The following is a 22,293-nucleotide window of genomic DNA, read 5'->3' as shown; positions in this document are numbered from 1 at the left end:
ACTTTTTGCACATCCAATGATCCAAATTCTTTGTTATTATTGCCATCTTTTGAAGTCAATGTTGGTCAAAGGATCCTCTCCGGATTCATTTTATGGGGACATCCTAGTTGATCCTAATCGTTCATCGTACATCGTGTGATCAATTTTCGTCAGATACTATTTGTGTTTAATTTTAAATAATGAAAATCAAATGATTTATGATCACATGATACACAATAAATGGCTAAGATGTATGGATCCTGGATCCGGATGGGATCCAAATCCCCATTATTCATTCATCATTCAAACAAATTAATATTTTATTGGAAATACGGAAGTACATTTTTCCGATGCAGATTTGGATTTGATTTGGACTTTCACAGTTTGAAAGTTGTTGGGCCCACCTTGTAGGATAGCGTAGAGGTCCACAGTGGGCTGGGTTGGGCTTTGTGACAACAATTATTATTATTATATTATTTATTTTAAAAATAAATATAAATAAATAAAACCTTCATCAGATATTTGACTGTTGAGTGTTGACAATAAGATTTACTCATATTTGGTAACTTTTCATTAGATTTGTGCAGTTTTTCATTAGATTTGGTAAGCATTTCACTAGATTTTGGAAAATTTTTACGTAGATTTTCTCGTCAGTGATATATATAGACTGACTTGATTCAAAATTTAAGGGCTCGTTCATTTAGAATTTAAAGACCTACTAACAATCATTTTATAGAAGAAAAAAAACCACTAATAAATACTCTTATAGAAAATATACTAACAATTTTAAAATGTATACAATTTTGTTTTCTAGTGGTACAACGAAATTAGATGGTCTGAACTAGAAATACAGAAATAGCTTTACCCACAAAATGACAAAAACATGAATGTCAATTTTTCTTCAGTGTCTTTCTTTCATTTACTCTCATATTTTCTTCCTTTATAATTTGAAACACGAATATTTAATGTTTCCTTATTTTGTTTAATTTTATTAATAGTTAAGGATAAAATGACAAAAAAAAAAAGAAATTTGCCGTAAATTAGTGTCCATAAATATTTTTTCTTACAAATAAATAAAAGATCTTAGTTAATGGTAATTAAGGAATTAATTAGAGACATTTCCACCTGAAGTTGTGGGAATAATTACAAAAACATCTCAAACACTTTCCATTTCTGGTGAAATTAACCATTTGCTTGGACCTCATCTCACACTCACACACACACACATGGTGCGTGCCACGCTGGACCTTTTTCCAATCAAATTTTAATTGATTGGTTGTCAATGTTGAAGAAAGAAAACCCCAAGAAATTGAATGTTTAGATTTTCATATGAAATTCATTTGACTTTTGTCAGTTCCCTCCTTTGAGAACACCTTTAATTCACACATTTTGTGAAACCTCACTTTTCCATTACTGTTTAATAAAATTGACAATACATGGCTCGTTTGGAAGTGTTTTTAAAATGATTGAAAGTATTTTTAGAAAAGATGTTTTTAAGTCCAAAAGCACTTGAAGTGCTTTTCCTGAATTTACTTTGGTTGATTTGGTTCTAAAAATATTTTTACCAAAAATGATTTCTGTTCATTCTAAGAGCACTTTCAAACGAGCTCATAATTTTTGTTTGGCTACATTTTATCGAATATCATTGTAAAGAGGCTCTAATTTTAGACTCACTCTGGGAGTAAGAAAGCTATAAATCTTACTTTTGTGGTGAAATTGGCAAAGCAATTATATGGTTGTTTGTGATTGTAGTGCTTAAAAAAAAAACAACTTGTTAAAAAATCTTGAACAGTAAATGTGTTTGGTAAAACAAAAAAAATTTAAAAACTGCTGTCAATAAAATTAGAAAAGCATAAAAACGCAGAAGCATGGTCTATCATGGTTCTAAAAAACGTTTTTTTTTTCTTCAAAGCATAGTAATCAATGCTCATTTAATGAAACTTTCAAATAGCAAGTATACCCCCACATGTTTTACAAAATTACAATATTTGGCCCTACATTATTGTCTTTGACAATTATTATATTACATTAAATATCATATCATTTTTTGTCATTTAATATATTCAAAGCAATTTTTATAAAAATTTACCAAACACTCAAACACTATTTTATATATATATATATATATATATTAAAAGCATTTTTACAAAAAAAGTTTACCAAACACTTAACAATTTTATTTTACAGTTGTTTATTCTCAAAGCACAATAGAAGCAGTTTTTTTTTTTAAAGCACAACAACACCAAACTAGCCTATAGTATTCTTATATATTACACATGTAGTTGTAGAGGCATGACTTTTAATTATTAACCAGTGTAAATTGTGCGAGGGGTTTTATCTTGTAATATTAATCCCTTGTATTATATGTTATATATATGAAATTTCAATCGTTATTATCACTTTAAAAATTTCATTATACACTTCTCACAAATGTATTTTTCTTTCTAATTATAGAAAGTTTGGAATGCGAAATGAGATTTTTAAAGTGCTAATAACAATTTCCTTCATTATTAGTTGGTAATCAAAATTTGGGGTAATATTTAAATTTGACATTATTTTTATTATTATTATTTCAAAGAAAAAAAGTTTTGGAGATTTGATCATTTGAATAGTAACCATTGAATTCAAATCCAACAGTACGTGAGACCTTCAAAACTAGACTAGGGTGGCTAGGGTTCCTTCAATTCAAAGTCCCACTTTGGAGTTGGGGCCCCTTCTCTTGGCACACTAGCGCTAGCATGCACTAGCATACAGGTGATTGAGACCTTTCAAACCCTTTACATATATAGGATAATATTATTAGGACGCATTTTTAGAGGTCAGCGTGCCCTTGCATTGTTGCTTGTAGTTGGGTCAATATTTCTTAAATTAATTTTGGATCAATGTTTATTATTTTATAAAGAGAACTTTAACGAAAAGCACCCGGTATTGTTCACTTTAACGAAAAACCATATTTTTACACTAAAAAGTCAATCTTGGTACTATTCATTTTACCCTTTATTTTGTCCTTATCATTAAAACTCAAAGTTTTCAAGCCCTTTTCATTAGTTTTCTTTTTTATTAAACACTCAATTCAAATTGGTTGTTAGAGCATAAATAAATCCATTAATTTGAGATCATATTGTTAATAGTATACTGCTCCTTATCTAAATATTACAATTCATGTAAAAATTGACCTTAGTAGAAAAAGACCTACAAACCACATTTGGTAATGCGCTTTGTTCTTGTAATGCAACATGAAAATCATTTCATCCTTAAACAATTCGTTAAGGAGTTTATCATCGCTGAATATGGTATAACTAACTTGGGTATTTAATAATCTTAGGTTTGATGTAAATGTTTTAACTCTATTTACCGAGAGATTTTTAAGTGTGCCCAGAACACTGAATGGTATCCCACATGTAATCATGTTATTGTACATTGGAGGAATAATTTTTTTTCAAGTATCATTTAAATTGTATAATGATATGTGACATTTTGCCTTGTATTCCATGCACATTGTAAAATATCTTCTATTTAGCCCGTTCCTTAATAAAACTCCTTTATATAAGGACAATATTACAATCACAATTTCTTGTGCTTCGCATGAGCTCATATATCCAAAATTAGAGGGAAAAATACACCGTTTCATATTTATATCAAGATCACAATCAATCTGATTGACAATTTGCAAACCTAACATGCCATATGTTCAACAAAAACCAAAAATTCATAACACAAATCCAATGATTATCATTTCCATCGTCATGTGTTAAAAAGAGAAATAACAATAAGTCAAAATAACCAAAAAAAAAAAAAACAAAAAAACAAAAAATGTTTTTGCTTTTTGGCTTCCATGTGGAATTTTGGAAGTTCAAACAATAAACCCCGTCCCGCTCACGCTCCTCCCCCTCTCTCCCTTTATATCAACACACACTCTCTCTTTCTGCTGTCACTTCCACACATTTCCTTTTCCGAAGCTGAGCCTCCGGACCCACTCCTTCTTCCTCCGAGCTCTTCCGGCCGTCGCCGTCGTCGGAGCTCCCGCAAGCATAGTAAGCCCAGCTCCCACTCTCATTTTTCACTACCAACCAGCAAAAAGGCTCAGTTTTTATGCATGCCAATTGTCTGAGCCTCCTCTCTCTGTTATCCACTGCCAGATTCTCACGAAACCATGTCGTTTTACGCTTGCTGGTTCGCTCCATGGATCTGGCGCTGGTGTCCTTATTTTCCTTTTAAATCTTTTACGTTTTTATCGGTTGAAATTTGGTGCATTTTTTATCAACTGCGTTTTTTGTGAATTTTTACGATCAGATGGGGGTGGGAGGTGGGAATTTTGAAGAAATTAGGGTTTTGGGGCTGGATTTTGCGGTGTTTTCGGCCTCTTCCTTTTTTGGTAAAGTAGTTTTTTTTTTCCTTTAATTTTCTGTTTGGTTGCTGGGAAAATGTGTCAGAGGAATAGAAGATTGCTAAACATTTGTCTTTCATGCGCTCTGGACCTGGAAAAAGCTAAAAATGCCAGTTTCTCATTTAATTTAATTAAAAACAAGCAATGGCTGATGAGAAATTAAAAAGCTTTTCTTTTTCTTCACATTTTCTTAAATTTTTATTTACAAAATAATAAGTGATCGCAATTTGCAAGGCTAGAAAATGGTTTTGTGGTTATGGCATGGGAACCCTTTTGAGGTGGCTTCATGTGAATCCCCTGTTTTGCTTTGACATTGCAAGTTGTTGTGGGTTTTGTCAAATGAAACAGAGTAAAATACCCTAAATTTTGCTCCTTCAATGGAAAAAATCCTTGATTTATCTTTATGTTGCATAAAACGCAATCGAATTTTGCAGAGGACCGTAAAGGGCATTTCGTTTTTATCCTTTTGTACTCGGCGAAAATTGTTATTCGGGCTGATTTCTTATGCTTGTTTCGTTTGTGAAAACATGCACAGTAACTCTTGTTGACATCAACTGATTTGAAAATGCAGGTTCCATGAACAAGGGTTCCGACTGAATTTATTATTTGCTCTTCTACAAGGCAGGCAAATATGAATAAGGAAAATGCAAATGCTGCCGAAGTTGAAGACCCTAATGTCCGAATCACAAGAGCACGGTCTAAAGCCTTTGGCGCATCCAGTGAGGAACTCTCCTCCTCGAAACTTTTCATTAAACAAGATCAGAAGCGTGGTCTTCGAGCGATTTCCAAAAGAGTAGCATCAGATGAGAACAAAGCATCTGCAATTGCTAATGTTGGCTTGCAGCATAAAAGAAGGGCAGTGCTTAAGGATGTAGGAAACATCACCTCTGAAAATTCATACGTTAATTGCACTGATGCATCTCAGATTCAGGTATACATTTGAATGTTTTGGTTTCTAACCCTACGTGCAAAAGTACTGAATTGTGTCTGAATATTTATGTTTGTCAAGAAACCTCACATGATTTCGAATTAATTGAACTGTTACCCTTATACCTGACAAAGGGGACGATGATATGCTTGATTGTCTATTATGTTAGTACTTTTTAAGTAATTCTAACTTAGAATTTGTTGGTACCGGTAGACTAACAAGCAGGCTAGAAGAGGACTTGGAAAGAATGTTAAGGTGGCCTCATCTGTCTCTGAAGCAATTCCAATAGTTCAAGACGACGTAAAAGCAAAGTTAGCTGAGGAATTATCCAAAATAAGGGTGGCAGAACCCTTAGAGCCCACTCTGCCAAAAGAGCCAGTACCCCAGGGTATGAATCATACCTTGGGACAACATAAAGGAGCAGATTTAATGCTTACAATACTGGCTCCCGCCGAATCTGCTGAACTTTGGAACCCTCAAAAGAAAGGTATATTTTATCTTCTTAAACTGACTAGTTTTTTGTGCCTGTGCCTATAATTTTGTTAGAGTGATGCTTGCAAAGTCTAAAACGAGAAGTGGAAACTTGAAATCATTTTAGCAAAGCATAATGATGCTTTGACTGGACCATGCAGAAGAATATATGGTCGGGGAGATAGTGGGATCTTCAAATGTCCTGGACATCGTGAATATTGACTCAAACTTAAAGGATCCTCTAGCGTGCAGCTTGTATGCCTCTGATATTTACAGCAATATCTGCCTGACAGAGGTTAGTGTTTCAGAATTCTAGTACAGCATGACATTATTAATTGTAATCTTACAGAAATATTGATTCTTCGCTTGAATTGACAGGACAGAGAAGTGTAAGGTTTCCTATATATTAAACACTGAAACAATTTATCTAATTATACTGGTGCATAGTAAAGGAAAGGGAGATCTGTGCTTGCTAAAATAACGTCAGGAACATTATTGATTCTGACTTTAGAGAAAATTTATTCTTCCTCAGGTAGCGCGAAGACTTTCAACTGATTATATGGAAAGATTGCAGCGGGATATCACTCCCAGCATGCGAGGAATTTTGATTGATTGGCTTGTGGAGGTACTTATTCAAATGGCTCTGATATTTCTACGATATGGTGTGCCTTTGCTTAAAGGCATCCATGCTAATCTCTTCTTAATAGGGATACTGAAAAACCTGGACTTCAGTCCCAAAGTATAAAGTCCAACTTTTCTTCTTGTTTTGCAGATATTGAGCCATTTTTGGTTCCATTTAAAATGACCCTTGTGTGGTTGCTTACCGAATTCAAAAGGAGCTTTTTATCTTAGTCAAAAAAATCTGAACTTTATTGTTTCATGGATGTGCAATATTTTCGGTTCACAACGGAGCCGTGGGTTGAGCACAAAGCGAACTATTCTTTCGCCATTTACTAAAGAATATTTTCCGTTAACATATGCTTTAGTGTTAATATCTTCTCACGTCTCCTTCAGGTTTCTGAAGAATATAAGCTGGTTCCAGATACACTTTACCTCACAGTAAATCTCATTGATCGGTTTCTCTCTCAAAATTATGTTGAAAAGCAAAGGCTCCAGCTGCTTGGAGTCACTTGCATGTTAATTGCCTCGTAAGTGCTATATTAGGTGTATAGGTGGTGCTTTCTAGTGTCTTATTGTTAAATTATCAATAAAAAAGATCCTGATTGATGTTTACTCGGGCTATCTGATGGCATCATCTTTGGTAGACTTCGACAAACTTCTGTATATATGTGTGTTGTATGTGGATTGGCACATGAGTGTACATGAGGAAGCAAGGACAATACTCCTTTTTAATTATTTTATCATTACATTAATTGAGGTTTATATATTTTTCTTATGACTCAAAGGAAGTATGAAGAAATATGTGCACCGCGAGTGGAAGAATTTTGCATCATCACAGACAATACTTACTCAAGAGAGGAGGTATGTACTTAGTCATAAACTTTGTCTACGTTAGACCTCATAAAACTTTGATTTGTTTACGTAGCATAATTCGAAAGCAAAACCTTGGTGTGCAGTTCACATGGCAATGCCCACCCTCATGCTTACGTTCTAACTCTTTTCCATTGGTATAACTAGTTACGTACTAAGTCACATACTTCTTGATTAAATCTTGCAGGTATTAAAAATGGAGAGTCAAGTTCTAAATTTCATGCATTTCCAGTTATCTGTTCCCACCATAAAAACATTTCTTAGGTAATGCACTCACCAAGGTTTATCCATGTTGCTTAGAAAATGCTGTCTGATGTGAACTGAATAAACCGATTTTTGGGTTTCAGGAGGTTCGTTCATGCAGCTCAAGCATCTTATAAGGTATTCTAAGTTATACGTTGTCTGCACTTTAGCTTCTGAAAAATCAATTACCATACAAGAAAAGAGCTGTATTTCAATTACTTTGTTATGCAGGTTCCTTGTGTTGAACTGGAGTTATTGGCAAATTATTTAGCAGAATTGGCTCTTGTTGAATACGGCTTCCTGAAGTTCCTACCTTCCCTCATAGCAGCCTCTGCTGTGTTCCTTGCCAGATGGACGCTTAATCAGTCAGACCATCCATGGGTCTGCAAATCTGTGCCTCTCTTGTAATTGAGGGTTTTTACTTTGTTCTCATTGAAAATTGTCTGAAGAATGTCAGGTTTACATTTTGCAGAACCCTACTTTAGAGCACTACACCTCGTACAAAACTTCACAGCTCAAAACTACAGTTGTTGCACTGGAAGATTTGCAATTGAACACGACTGGTTGCCTCCTAAATTCAATTCGTGAGAAGTATAAACACCAGAAGGTATTAGGACTATTTAAGTTTGTTTTCTGATTGATCACGTTTGTCAGAAGACGATTTTTAGAAACAGCACTTCAATGTTAAAACTCATGTCTAGTTTCACCTCATTTAGATTCAGTATTCTGATTCAAATTATTGTCTTGACAGTTCAAGTCTGTGGCTACATTGACCTCCAAACAACAGGTGGTTCACTCTTTCAAAGATCAATAATTCACTAACTCTTCTATAAGAGCTGAATCGTGACGGATATTTATTAGCTAGCAGAAGCTCTTTGCATTCGGGTACTTTGAGTTTGAGGGACATCCAGATCTCCAACATGAAATTCCTTAACCTTCCATCTAACTGTGTTGTCTGTCTGTCTGTCTGTCCGCCCGCCCTCCCTTCCTTTGTTGTTTAATGTTTCTGGTGCTTCCAGATATGTCGTTGGAGCCCTCAAATTCTTCTAGATTAAGACACAGTTAGGACAAACAATTATGTATTTGGCTCCTGGCAAAATAATGTACCAAACCTCTCACCACATGGGGGAAGTTTTAAGAGCTACTGTTACTTGGGTTGCAAGTTTCAAACAGGAAATGTGGCTCCTTGATTGTTTGTACCTAAAACTTCATATATGAAAAGAAAAAAAAAAAAAAAAGAAGAAAATAGTTATCAATCATTTTGCTGTGATTCTATTTGATACAACATGTACTGATATCTTCAACAGAAGTAACTGAGGTAATATGTTTGCAGGTGATGTGTATATCATAGAGTTTTTGGGTCATCAAATCATTTTATGGAGAAGCACCTGTCAGATTGGAGAAGCACCTGTCAAATGGTTTTTAAGAAGCACTTTCAAATGAATGTGATTTTTTTTTGGAAGTGCTTTTTCAAGATTTGGATTCTAATGAAATCACTTCCAACAAAAGTACTTATGAGCATAGTGCTTCCTACGAAAGTAATCCCAAACAAGCCAAAATCCAACAACTTTCCATACAAACCAACTACTCGGTTCAAGATGGCCATTAACCTAATGTGATTGCAATGGACACATCAATGGTGTTCCTCGTTGAGGAGAAAAACTTTCATGCACCAATTGTATGAAATAGTTGTTTCACATCGATGACCATTTACAAGTCGCACAATGTAGCGAATGTGACCCATGTTTCATGAAACAGGTGCATGAAAGTCTTCATCGTTGCAAAATTATTTTTGTCAAACAACATGCCAACCAACAGGGGAACCCATCATGGATTATGATGTGACCACCTTACCTAGTTATCTCTTATTTTTCATATCTTTCATTATATCAGGTAGCTTTATATTTATAGCCTTATAGGGACCCATTAAATCAGAAGATCTGAGAACCTTAACTGAAAAGTGCCTGCAATATTTGGTTAATAATTTGGCATTGACAAACACATGGCTCTATAATTAGTTTTCATAAAAACATAGCTGAACATCAAGAGAACGACTTACATGGATCAGAACGCCACGGTAGGAGTAAACTCATTACACGTAAGTTGCTCTTGAACATCAAATATTACAGAGGGCTAAAAAGGAATCAGCCAATTAAGCTAGTAGTAGTACAGAAAATTGTGGGGAAGTCCTCCCCCAGAAACACCTTTCTGGGGAAGCAAAAAACAAGGTTACAACAACTGGCTGTCACAGGAACATTACAAAAATACAATCCCACCCCTGAAACTACAGCCATTTTCCATACATTTCTCGTAATCTCGTCACTCCCCACCATCGTAAAAAGGGAGGAAATAAGGGAAAACATCGGCTGTGATAGCATCAATTCGAAAGTTAATTTTTAACAGGTGATTGAGGTTGCTATAGGCGTTACCAGAACAGCAGTGTTTCCGGTTACTGGCTGGAGACTAGCTGCATTCTCTAACCGTTCCCATGCTTCCTTTCGCTTCTTGGCTGCCGAGCTTTGCTTTGCTTCTTCCTCCATGAAGTGGGCATGGCTGGAGAGGAATAGCTGCTCATCCATCTCCACAAACATCTTTCGGACATTTAAAGATAAATTCAGAACTGCTTGGTTCCAGTGGTTATGGGAGTTCCTCTCCAAGGCCGGTAAAATGATTGGCAGAATTACTTGACGATTATGCGCAATTAAGGTGACAATGTTGTCGTTGTTCCAAAAGAACAGGACCCTTTCAGCTACCTGAAACATTTAAACACAAGTAAATTGTAAATTGTTTTCCGAGGAATGAGCTTAAGACAAGAATATACGCATTCCCTGAGAAACACAAGAAGCAATCATCAAATTCCTCAAGGCAAATGTCTGCATTCCTAAAAGTTATCCTAAAACTTCTAGGTCCAAAATCTACTATAATATAAACATAATACAAGTCAAAGCGAAGATTAAATAGAACTCTTTTTAAACGAGACACTAAACCCGAAAATTACCTGGAAGTGGGAACTGTTAATGCAGCATGCTATCCGGCAGAACAAGGGGGCCATGATCTTCTGAAATTCCATCATGTTAACCGATTCCAAAATCTCTTCTAACTCACCCAAGAACATCACCTCTTTCTGACTACTTGTTATCGGCCAATATTTCAACAAACCCTTTATAACAACACTAGCCAACTTCGGCTCCTTCTCTATAAACTGCGTGACGCAATAGGACAACTGTTGGAAGTAAGACCCCAGATTCTTCGGCTTATGAAGAGGAATCAAAACCCTCCACAAGAATACCCTGTGCTCCTCTTTCAAGGGCAACGCAAACCCGCTAATAATACTCCCAAATATCTCCAGCAACTCAGCAACCCCATTATGTCTCTCTGTCTCAAACAAAAAGCGATAGAATATATTGTTGATAGCCTTGCGAATAAATGGCCTATGAACCATGAACTTGCCATAAATCCTATGCAGAATGGTCTTCAAACAATCTCTCTCCCTAGGATCCTCGGAATCAAACAACTCAAGCAACCTCAAAATAAACAAATGGTCTACATACTTCTTTGCAATCTTCGCGTCCAGACATGAAGAAGTCACGAATTTAAGCAGCAATTCATACACAATCTGCAAATGCGGCCAGGCGGGGTCGAACATGGGCTCATCATCATCGTTCTCACCCGCCCCACCGTTGGAACGCGACCGGTAATTTGGCGGGAAAACTCTGAACAGATTAATGGCACACATTCTACAGGTTGCTAAGATGGCAGGCTCGCTGAATCTCATCGACCCAGTTGCAACAAAGTCCACAAGTTCGAGCAATGTCTGCCTCTTAACATCTTTCTCTATCGAATTCTTAGTTGGGTCCGTAAAATCAAACGTTACGCAACAAAGGCTCACCTTGCTAACGAAGAGGTTCATCTTCTCCGACGTCGGCACGTCCTTGAACGGCACCAGAGGCTCGATTCCGGCCACCACGCTAGCCGGAAACACCGCAGACGACATGCGTTTCGGGGCATTCGCTTTACCCGGGCCCGAGCTATTTGCACCGTTGGATCGAGGGGTGCCCCCGCCGAGGCCAGACGGCCCAGTCCGGCTCCCGGAGCGGGGCGTGTTCGCCCGCGGCGACTCCGGCCTCTCGTCGGATTTCAAGGCCTTCCGCGGCAGTTTACTGAGAAATTGCTTGAGCATTGTGAAAATTATCAAAATATCAACAAAGACGGAGACTTTAGAACAAACCCATAATTTGCCAGCAAACTAATTTATGAATTGGGGAAGAATAAAACCCTAACTTAGATTTGTGTCATAGATTTGAGCTCAAATTGGAGGAAAACAGAGGCAATTTCTGAAATTTCTTGAGATAAATGTTTGAAATTGAGGGCATTGAATAAAAATCAGATCCTGGCAATGTGGGTCCCCAGATTCCGATTCCAAAAACCAACACCAGCAAGAGCAACAACAATGGAAAACTCTGAGAGCATTCAAATTACTTTGCACTCACCAATCAAACATGAAACCTCTCAATAAATTTGGAGAGAGAGAGAGAGAGAGAGAGGAAGAAATGTACATATACATGAGAAGTGGGGGCAAATTTCAGATTGTTGAAGGTTTGAATCTGAAATTGGAAGAAAGATTTGAACTTTGAAACAAAAGGGGGTATTTTTTTTGTTGGAGAGATTGAAGAAAAAGGACAGAGATTCTGAGATGGAAATCTAAGGATTTTTTTTTGTTTTTTGGGTTGCTTATTTTGTGATTATGGGATGCAGATTGTTGGTTGTGATCTCCATCTGTGGGACTTTACTGTTTTTTGTTTTCTTTTCTCGCTGTAATTTTTTATTTTCTTGTTTGATGGGAGAGAAAATTGTGGCATTTTCTCGGGAAATGCAGGGGTGTTCTCTTTTGGGGCAGTAAGTTATTAAAGTGAAATTGGGTGTAATTAGTAAAAAGTAAAATTAGTTTTTTTTTAAGAAAAACCCTTAAAAAAATTGGTGGGTTAAAAACAGGGTTTTGGTTTTGGCATGGAGTACGAGGGAGATTGAACACGTAAATGTGTGATTTCGTAGTTTCTTTGTTCTGTTTTTGGCTGCAGAGGCAGAGAGTGGTGGTGGATTTGTGAATCTCAATGTTTTGGGAAGGAATTTAAATACCGAGACATTTTTTTGTTCTAATCGATTGAGACATTTAGAAAGACAAATTTTTTGGCGTAAGTCGCACTTGAACTAATGTCGTGTTATATCTTGGTGTGACTATCCTATCGTCGCAGTGTTATTAATTCAGACATATTTAATACGTGTTTTTACTTATTAGAATATATCATACGCTGATGAAGTAATATGTCGCAATTTATTATAATTGACCCACTCAAAATACTCTCTGTCTTTAGGTTTATAATGCAAAATGACGGTAGAAATATCACTCTAAAAGTTTTCTGTTTATAATCAAGTAGAAAAACTTTCGCTTTACTTGATTTATTTATTGAATGAAGGATGTCTAGGTTTCGTTGCGATGAATTTTAACCATAACATAGGAGTTTTATTTATTTATAATAATAAGGGTTAATCTCTGTTTACTATCCTGAAGTTTCGTGGTTTTCAACATTTAGTTCATGAAATTTTTTCGTCTTAGAGTCATACCTAAAGTGTTAATTTTGGGATAGTCTCATACATCCGTTAGTCAAACTGTTAACTCTGTCGTTAAATGATGATTTGACGCCCACATGGACAATTATTAGGCGCCACTTGTCATTAAAAAAAACAATTAAAATAATTAATAAAATAAAAGTAAAAAAAATAAAAAATTCCCCAGATCCCCTTTGTCTTCCCCACCCCGACCTCCATCCCATCTCCATCTGCACATCTGCACATCTACACATCCATCCTTCCCCTTCCCCCTTCTCTCCAGATCCCCTTTCGTTTTTTCTCCCTTTCCCTCTGCATAGGCCTAGTCCTTCTTTGTTCATCACTTTCTCCTCTGCACGTCGAACTTGTACACCATCGAATGCCCCACCTGTGTGTCGATCTGACCCAGAACCCATCGTCTTCCCCGACATCCCTCCATCTTCTCCACCCCTTCCACCACTTACCCACCCGCACAGTCATCCTTCCACCCCCTCCATCCCAGAACCCTTCATTCTTCCCTCTGGTACTCACACCCCTTCCCTCCCTTCTCTCTTCTGCACCTGCAACACCCTCCCTCAAACCACCCAAACTAGACCAAATCACCTTAAACCACTCCAATCAACCAAATCTAGTTGACCCATTGATTTACACCTTCCTACACCTACAAACCTATTGATTTACACCTCATTAGTCAAATAACCAAGTTTGACTAATTTCATTACTAACTCACACCCCACCACACCCCTACTCGGATCTACAAGCCAAGAGCGACTCCGGGTCGGATCAGATCCTAATGGCGGCGTAAGGGATGTGCGTGATGTTGGCAGGCAGACAAGGTTGTTGGTGGCGATGTGGAATGTTCTACTACGTGCAACCTCGATGAGTCCGGTTCAAGGCCGCGACACCACAGACTGAGCAAGCTCCAAACCCTTCCCTCATTCTCTCATACTAAAACCCAGAAACTTCGAAGCCAGCCCCAGATTTGCTAACACCGTCGCTGCTCCGACGGCTCAGGAACTCGACGCCGTCCAATAGCCTAGCAGCAACCGCCGTGGAAATGTAGCGGTGTAGTTTCGGGAACCGTGCATACCATGGACCATCGATCTCACCACGATCCTGTTCATCTTCGCCGGTCCAAGAGGGTTTTAGATCGGGCACGAGAGGGAGGGTTAGGTGGGCGTAGAGGAGAAAAGGGAGGGAGGGTTGGGTGGGATCAGGGGAGGTAGAAGATGATGGGTTTTTTCTCGCAATGGGAGGGGGTAAGGTAAGAGGGAAGGATGGCTGGGATCGGGGTGGAGGAAAGAGGTAGGAGATGATGGTTTTTTATTTTTTTACTTTATTTTATTAATTATTTTAATAGTTTTTTTTAAAATTTTTTAATGACACGTGGCGCCCAGTCATTGTCCATATGGGCACCACGTCATCATTTAACGGCAGAGTTAACAGTTTGACTAACGGATGTATGAGACTGTCCCAAAATTAATACTTTAGGTATGACTCTGGGACGAAAAAAACTTCATGTACTAAATATTGAAAACCACGAAACTTCAGGGTAGTAAACAGAGATTAACCCTAATAATAATAATGTCGCTTTTACTCTAGTATTGCTATCACGGGAAAAAAATTGTTGTTGTTAATTTATTGAAGAAAAAAAAACAAAGATACAATAAATTTGAGGAGACATGAAGCCTTACCTTAACAAGATGTAGAAAACTATTAGAAAAAATAAATCAATTAAGACAACTCATAAGAGAAACAAATATTTGGAAGCCTCGAAATATTATGACAAGTGTTGCAGCTACACACAGTGGACAAGAATCCCACCAATGAATCTTAAAATAATCAACACCAAAGCTAAAAAATCTATCACCTGATTTCCTTTGCATAAATGTGAGAAAAACGAATATGCATGAAACAGAGAGATGGTGCCATAATTTACCCAATCAATCGATAAACTCCAAAGCACCTGACAACATCCATTAAAATATGGTCAATAATTCCCCCATAATGATCTAATCCATAACATTTCAATTATTGGAATATGAAAAATAATAGGCCATATGTTTTTTAATTTTGTATGTGTTAGTGAAATTTAGAAGAAGATCATGAATTTGAGTAAGTTTAATACCAATTCAAGTAATTAAAGATAACATAGAATGTTGTTACAAAACTTTTAAAATATACGGTACATACATATATGATATACTTTAGCGAAGACTCTTTGGGTGTGTTTGTTACACCTTCTTAGGAGGGACTGGCTTGGACTGGCTTAAGTAGGACTATAATCCTATGTTTGGTATGTTTCTAGACTATAATAAATGGGACTCGCTCCGACTAACAGTCCCTATGCACTTCGTTAAAGCTCGTTATTTAGTTTGGAGCTTTCGCTTGGTATTAAGCGAGACTAAAATGGAATATGAGGCCGACGCTTGCTACACCCTGACATCCACTCTGCCTTCTTCTTCTATTGCACTGTAACTATGGCTAGCTCGTCGGCGATGCTTGCTTTTCTGTGGCCCAAGCCTGGGAGAGCTGAAGCGGTGATGCTGTAGGCCAAAATTACGAGTTGATGGAGGACCTAGCAATGCTACCGTCGGTGGGCGTTGCTGACAAGAAGTAGATCGAGAGGTTGACGATGAAGGTTGGGGAGATCTGTTCAATTTTATGCGATTTGATTATTTGGTTACAGGTTGGGGAAATATGTTCATTTTTCACGCAATTTGGTTACTAATAAGATTGAAGGAGAAAATTAATTAGTTTTCAAAAGTTAAGATAACTATAAAATAAGTGAGAAAGATTGTGATATTGTGGAGATAAAAAGGTAAGTGGAGGAGCTTGCCGAAGAAATCAAGAAGGGGAAGAGCAGAGTTTGATGGGAGAAGGATTGCAGGAAGAAATTAATTTGGATAGAAAAGAAATTTAATTTAATAAAAATTATATAGTATTTTTTTATTTGTAGTCCAACACTATACCAAACGCTTCATTAAGTCAATCCAATTTAGTCTAGTCCAAGCCAATCCAGTTTAGTCCCTGAAACTAGTCCAATCCGATCTAGTTCGGTGCAACAAACGCACCATTTAAGACTATGTTTGGACGAAAGGCATCTAAGCTCCAAGACATTTAGGCTAATTGAGGATGAAAAGAATTATGAAACGAAACTTGTAATCTATTCGTTTCTAGCTTGACCTGAAACAATTTAGACTTGAAAGTCCATAACCCAAACATACCCTAAAAGTTATAAGTATGGATTGACCGCTCAGACTTTTAAAAGGAATTCCAAGTCACAAGAAATTGAGGTCAAGCTAGTAAGGAATGGATCACAAAATGTCAGATTGATAGGATTAAAAATGCACTTTATGAGAATTACAAAGTCATGAGAGAGATTTGCAAATAGGAAAAAAGTCATTTAAAAATTTCTCATACATGCCTTTGTACTGATTATTTAGTGCATTTTAATTCCCTTTGTAATCTATTTATTCTTTACTTGCCACCCTTTATTTTATATCCTGAAACAGTTTTAATTTCTAAGAATGTGCGAAGAACTTCATTAGTTGTTAGCAAAGCCAGGAAGTAATGTGAGTAAACAAAAATATAATGTGTTCCCTCTATTGATAACCTACTTATCCCCCCCCCCCCCCCACCACCACTTACGATTAACGAATAGTTACCGTCCGAATGTCATAATTAGAACCGTTCATTCTCTTCATCATCATCTAAAGATTATATATGGAAAAAAAAATTATTCAATTTGAAGATCTTTTAACCATTTATATGCATTAAAAAATTGACGGTTCATCAAGAAGATGCTGCTTGTTACCAAAATCGTTGATTGGTTTGACATGTATGGATGTATAATTAAAAGGTCTCCAAATTGTATGATAAAGAGAATGAACAGTTTTGATTATGATGTTCGAACGGTAAAGATTCGTTAATCGTAATAAAAGGATAAGCAGGTTCCCCCATTGGGGAAACACAAGTTTTATAGGGGAAACACAAGCATTGTCCAAACAAAAAAAAATACTTTGACTAACCTGGGTGAGTTAAGCAAGATAAAGCAAGAAGGCAGCTTGGGCTTTGGATACCTATATGCTTTTAACTTTGAGAGATTTTTCATGTGCCAAGAATACGAGCTAGTACACCATAATTTAAGCGTCATTCCACTCTTATTATGACATATGGTGTCCCAAACTCGTGTTCTGAATCAGAGGTGCTTTTGTTGAGAGGGAAGTGTGCAATCGCATAATGGACCAAATTTGAAGGGCCCCCAAAATTTTTTGCCATAAAATCTTTTATAATTATTGAAAAGCTGCTTTTATTTGCACTTTAAAATCTTATTATGCACTCCTTATAAGTGTAAACTTTTTTCTCTCTAAATATAAAATTTTTGGAGTGCACAATTGTTGGAAATGTACCCTAAAGCCAATCATAAGATGATTACTTTACAAACATTTCATGTTTTAACTAATCTAGTTTGATGTAGGGGAAATATTATTTTTAAAGCCGTCTCGTTAAATGTTATCCACTTAAACGATAAGTCAAATGAATATGTAATTAAGAGAATGTGATATAAAAAAGTTAGATTCATGAGACATTTCTCTTTAATTAATACACATATCCTAAACGTTTCTGATCATAAGATTGTCAATTGGACATTGACGATCCGGAGAGATCAATAATAATTAATACACATATCATAAATGTTCTTGATCATGATACCTTTCTCTTTAATTAATACATATTATGTCTTCTCTCACATGATAGTAATTGGTCTCAAGTCAATAGTGTGGATGACACGAAGATAAGTATGTAGGGGCTAATAGAGAGTGAGTCCATTGAATGTGAACAACAAGGAGTTCTCATACTCATGGTTAGGATAATGCAAGGTAGTCCTTTGAACTAAGACATCATAGTTGTTTTGTGGTTAGGTTTTTAGTATTTGACTCTGTTAAAGGCATTCCATTTGAGGGTGTCCACAATATAGTTGGGTTTAATCTCCTAAATCATGTGAGCATTTGAATGTACAACAAGGGATCTTTAACATTCAAATAAGGATCTTTGGTCAGAGAATGAATGAGATTTAGGAAGTCGTTCCAATGACATTCAAGCTAATCATATAGATAAGCCATAACAAAAATTTATGCTCAAAATTAATCCCAAATGACATGAAATAGCCTACAAAATTTGAGAATTATGTTTTTAATAACAAGTGAATAATATTATGATTGTCTTGTAGTTACATCTAGGTCATTGGTCAAGTAGTCCAAAATTAGATTTTGATTAAGCTCGCAAATATGCTTTTTAATTTAGGAGAACAAAATGAGGATCCAAGGTTAAACTTTAGATGGTCTGAGGATCAGTTTTCCGTGTGAGCAATCATTGCAAGGATGTGCTCAATGCACTATGTTGAGGCCTAAAAAATGTTCATACAAATTTATTAGAATCCAACCCATCATTGTGGATCATGAATGGCCATGATAGTCATGCCATCATTTGGTCAATGAACTTCTGGCTCATGACAATATTAGCGTACATTATTTGTATGATTGGGCAATACAACTCATTAGAGAAAGTATGAGCGTCTCAAATAAAAACAATATTGATTAACTACCACGCCCCGGACCTAGGGTCGGTGGAAAAATAACCACGTGCCCAGTGTGCGAGTAAAAGTAAAAATAAAACAAAAAACAAAAAACAAACTTCTCGTATAAAAATAACTCCAAAACCTTTATAGGGTGTACCCATCACTATTCTTGTACATAACCTGCAAGGTCTAAAATATATAGGGTGAGCAAAACCACAGCTTAGTAGGGACATAAGTCTTATCAAGGATAATTGTCAAGGCTAAACCGAGTGTCATGCAACAAGTAGTCAATTATAACACGTTATTAAACATAAATTATATTCCATGAATGCAGCCTAACTTCAATTTACCCAACTCGTTAATCTATATAATAAAACACGTGGAACTGCATGTCCCATACTAGTCACTTTACCACAATAGTGGTGGTCTGAAAACTCTATTATAAACTGACACCCAACTCAATCATCCCAATTACCCCTTTTGTTGGTCATCTTGTTCTTCTCTCGGTCACCAAAGTCCCCACTACTTCGTACCACTTCTATAATTTCACTTTTGCCACCTTTTGCTGGTCCCTACGAGAGTTGAACTCAACCACACAAAAGATAGTTCCATTTCCATATTCATATCTCAAATATTCCAACAAAGTCTATCTACTCCAATATGCAATGACATATGCATGTAATCAACATTATAACGATATACACATTTTGAAAATAACAATAATGTGTCAAAGTTCCAATGTAAACAATTATATCAATTATACATATACTAAGTATAACACATATTTCACAAAGCTTTAACAAGACAAATATCTCAATAATGATAAGTTCCCAAAAAAACCCCTACCTTGAATCCAAGCCTAAAACCTTGTGTTCCAACCAAGTTCCAAGCTCTACGAAGTTGATCACAACCAACGCGATATATAATTTCCACTCTCTTTTCTTACCTAATCTCTCTCTCTCTCTCTCTCTCTCTCTCTCTCTCTATACACACACACACACACACACCAACTTCTACGTACTTCATGCATTGCATGCTACCTTTGTGGAGCCAAAAATATTCACTAGGCACCACGTGGATTTTTGGACAAAAGAGGACAAAAATACCCTTGAGGCATACCGGGATTCCTACTTGCGAGCAATGGGCAATCATCTTTCAACCAAGTCAAAAGTGCCCAAAATAGGTAACAATTTAAAACCTATTTCATCAAATCCTTTCTATAAGGTAATTCCCAAAACCTAATTTATTTAATATGTTTTATATTCCATTATTTAGCTAATCAATTAGCTAAATAATATATTTCTTTCAAATTTCCTAAAAATTGACTAATTAAGGGATTAATTACCTAATCAATCCCTTAATTACCAAATTGAAACACCCATTCAAACCTAAAAGTCACTAGAGGGCCGGCTATCCCCATTTCAAAACCTAATCCATCACTTTTTTCAACCTTTTTCACCATTTCTTCCTTTTTATTAGCCAATAAATTCTATAACCACCAAAACATTTCCTTTTATGTTTAATTAGCCAATTAATTGCCTAATTAAACCAAAACAAAACCTAAAAACCCTACTAAGTGGCCGGCCACATTCCTCTCTAAAGTGAACCAACCTAGCCCTATAAATAGGCTCCTATTTTCACCAAATATTCATTCCAATTCTCTTACAAAAAAATCCCAAATACTCTAAACACTATTTCTCTCTAAAATTCTAACTTTGGCATCGGAGGTTCTTCGGCCAAAGTCCCCCCCATTCATCGTGGGCGCGTGAGGCTTTTGGCCTTAACCTAAGGTGCTAGTTGTTTTGTAGGTGCAAAATCGTTCAAGATCAAGGAGGAGAAAATTTACATCCACAAATTGGTGCTTTCATTGAGAGTTGAAATCTATACTCGTAGAAGACTCTCGCACAAAAAGGTTTTTTCTCTATTTTTTCTAGTCCATTTGAATATTTTTCATACGTTCTTATTATTAGAATTTTTTACTTGTAAAGGTTCTTTGATAAAATGTATAAGAAAAATATAATGGCTAGAAATTTAGAAAATACCGCAAGTGAAAATTCGAATACTCAAGAAATGGGATTGCGGAGATCCATAAGGCAAAATACGGTCGTAAACAGAGTGGCACACTACCACGAGGTTCCACCATGGCCCAAGCCGTGCCATCCAAGTTTGCATGGACCCAAGCCCAAGCCTCGCATTCGCATGCACCACGCACTGAGCAGCTTGCTCCCGTGATCCAGCCTGCTCCAGCGATCCAGTCTGCTCCCGTGATCCAGCCTGCTCCTGCAGCCCAGCCTGCTCTCATGGCTTCCCAAGCTACCCAAGTCGGCCCGAGACAATCTCAACCATCCGAACCAATCATCGAGGCTAGGGCGTTTTCACCACATTTCTCCTCAGATTTGACATTCCCCAACTCAAATCTCGCACTTGGAGTCAACCACCCTTCTATTGTTTAAGGAGGTGCATTCTATCCAAGTTCTTCCAATCCGAATGGCGAACAAAACTTATCCCGATAAGTCATAGAATTGACGAGTGCCCTTGCACAACAAACAACCTTGGTGAATTAACTTTTGCAACGCACTGAGATCCAACGCGCCCACGATGAAGTATCTCGAAATAGAACAAGGGCAGATGAAGAGCCTCTTAAGCAGTGTCCTGGAAAGTAGCCACAAGTTGAGCATTCAGGTAGTGCACACTCTCGATTGGGTCCCCTAGATAGCGTATATTCCCGTCTTAGCGCACGGAGGAGCGTGCACTCTCGACTAGGCCCACGGGCAAGTATACATTCACGGTTGGGGCCACACTTTGATAATCAATGTGGGCAGCCTTCCAGGCAAAGCATTCATTCGAGGTTAGGCCCGCAATGAGTATCCTTTACATCACATTTGAGCAGGTAGCCTGACAAACGGAAGGAAACAATCGTTCAATCCGGCTCTAGTTCAACCGGTAGCCTGTAAAGAAATCCATCGCCTGCTAGGAATCTATCTCATACATTGCAGCCACGACATAGACGAGCCGAGCGTGAAGAAGAGCAGCCTAGACCAGCAAGTAAAGACCAGGGGCAGCCGAAGGCTCCGCTACCCCAACAAAGGCAAATCCAAGAAGAGGTAAAAAGGCTTTTCAATGAACAGATGCATGATTTTCGACGCAACAAAATGGTTGAAGCACTAAGGCGAGATATGACCAACATAAGTAGGTCACATTTCACGGATGAGATCGAGCAGGCAGAGCCTTCACGCAAGTTTAGCATACCGTACTTCACATCTTTCAAAGGAGACGGGGATCCCGAAAGACACTTGAAGCATTACCGAAGTGCGATGGTCCTTTATCGGAATAATGACGCCCTTATGTGCAAAATATTCGCCATTACTTTACAAGGCGAGGCATAAGATTGGTTTCATACCTTGCCGGCGCGATCCATCCAGAATTTTGATGATCTTTCCTTAGTTTTCATCAAAGAATACTCATCTTATTGTTCGATCAAGAAAAAGTCTGATCACTTGTTCAACGTAAAGAAAAACCCAAAAGAGTCACTTCGCGATTACGTGAAGAGATTCAAAGCAGAGAAGTCGAAGATCATCGGATGCGATAACTCGATAGCAAGTGCAG

The 22,293-nt window shown here is 37.1% G+C and overlaps 2 protein-coding genes across 2 annotated transcripts; one reads left to right on the top strand and one right to left on the bottom strand.

Moving 5' to 3' along the window:
- Positions 1-3,868: 3,868 nt before the first annotated feature.
- Positions 3,869-8,758, top strand: LOC103446325 (cyclin-A2-2-like). The gene is made up of 12 exons (XM_008385415.4): positions 3,869-4,013; positions 4,938-5,297; positions 5,508-5,781; positions 5,927-6,060; positions 6,298-6,390; positions 6,780-6,913; positions 7,172-7,247; positions 7,444-7,520; positions 7,604-7,637; positions 7,731-7,880; positions 7,972-8,106; positions 8,251-8,758. Exons 2-12 carry the CDS (start codon positions 4,998-5,000, stop codon positions 8,311-8,313), a joined length of 1,470 nt encoding a protein of 489 aa, XP_008383637.3. The 5' UTR covers positions 3,869-4,013; positions 4,938-4,997; the 3' UTR covers positions 8,314-8,758.
- A 744-nt stretch (positions 8,759-9,502) lies between these two features.
- Positions 9,503-12,275, bottom strand: LOC103446316 (serine/threonine protein phosphatase 2A 57 kDa regulatory subunit B' kappa isoform-like). Its single transcript, XM_008385405.4, has 2 exons — positions 10,498-12,275; positions 9,503-10,252 (listed from the first exon to the last, which is right to left on the bottom strand). Exons 1-2 carry the CDS (start codon positions 11,677-11,679, stop codon positions 9,896-9,898), a joined length of 1,539 nt encoding a protein of 512 aa, XP_008383627.3. The 5' UTR covers positions 11,680-12,275; the 3' UTR covers positions 9,503-9,895.
- Between the last annotated feature and the right edge of the window lie 10,018 nt (positions 12,276-22,293).

The sequence above is a fragment of the Malus domestica genome, chromosome 08, assembly GCF_042453785.1.
Source record: "Malus domestica chromosome 08, GDT2T_hap1".
Taxonomy (NCBI): Eukaryota; Viridiplantae; Streptophyta; class Magnoliopsida; order Rosales; family Rosaceae; genus Malus; species Malus domestica.
Note: the sequence above shows the minus strand (reverse complement) of the source record. Positions and strands in the feature narration are given on the sequence as shown.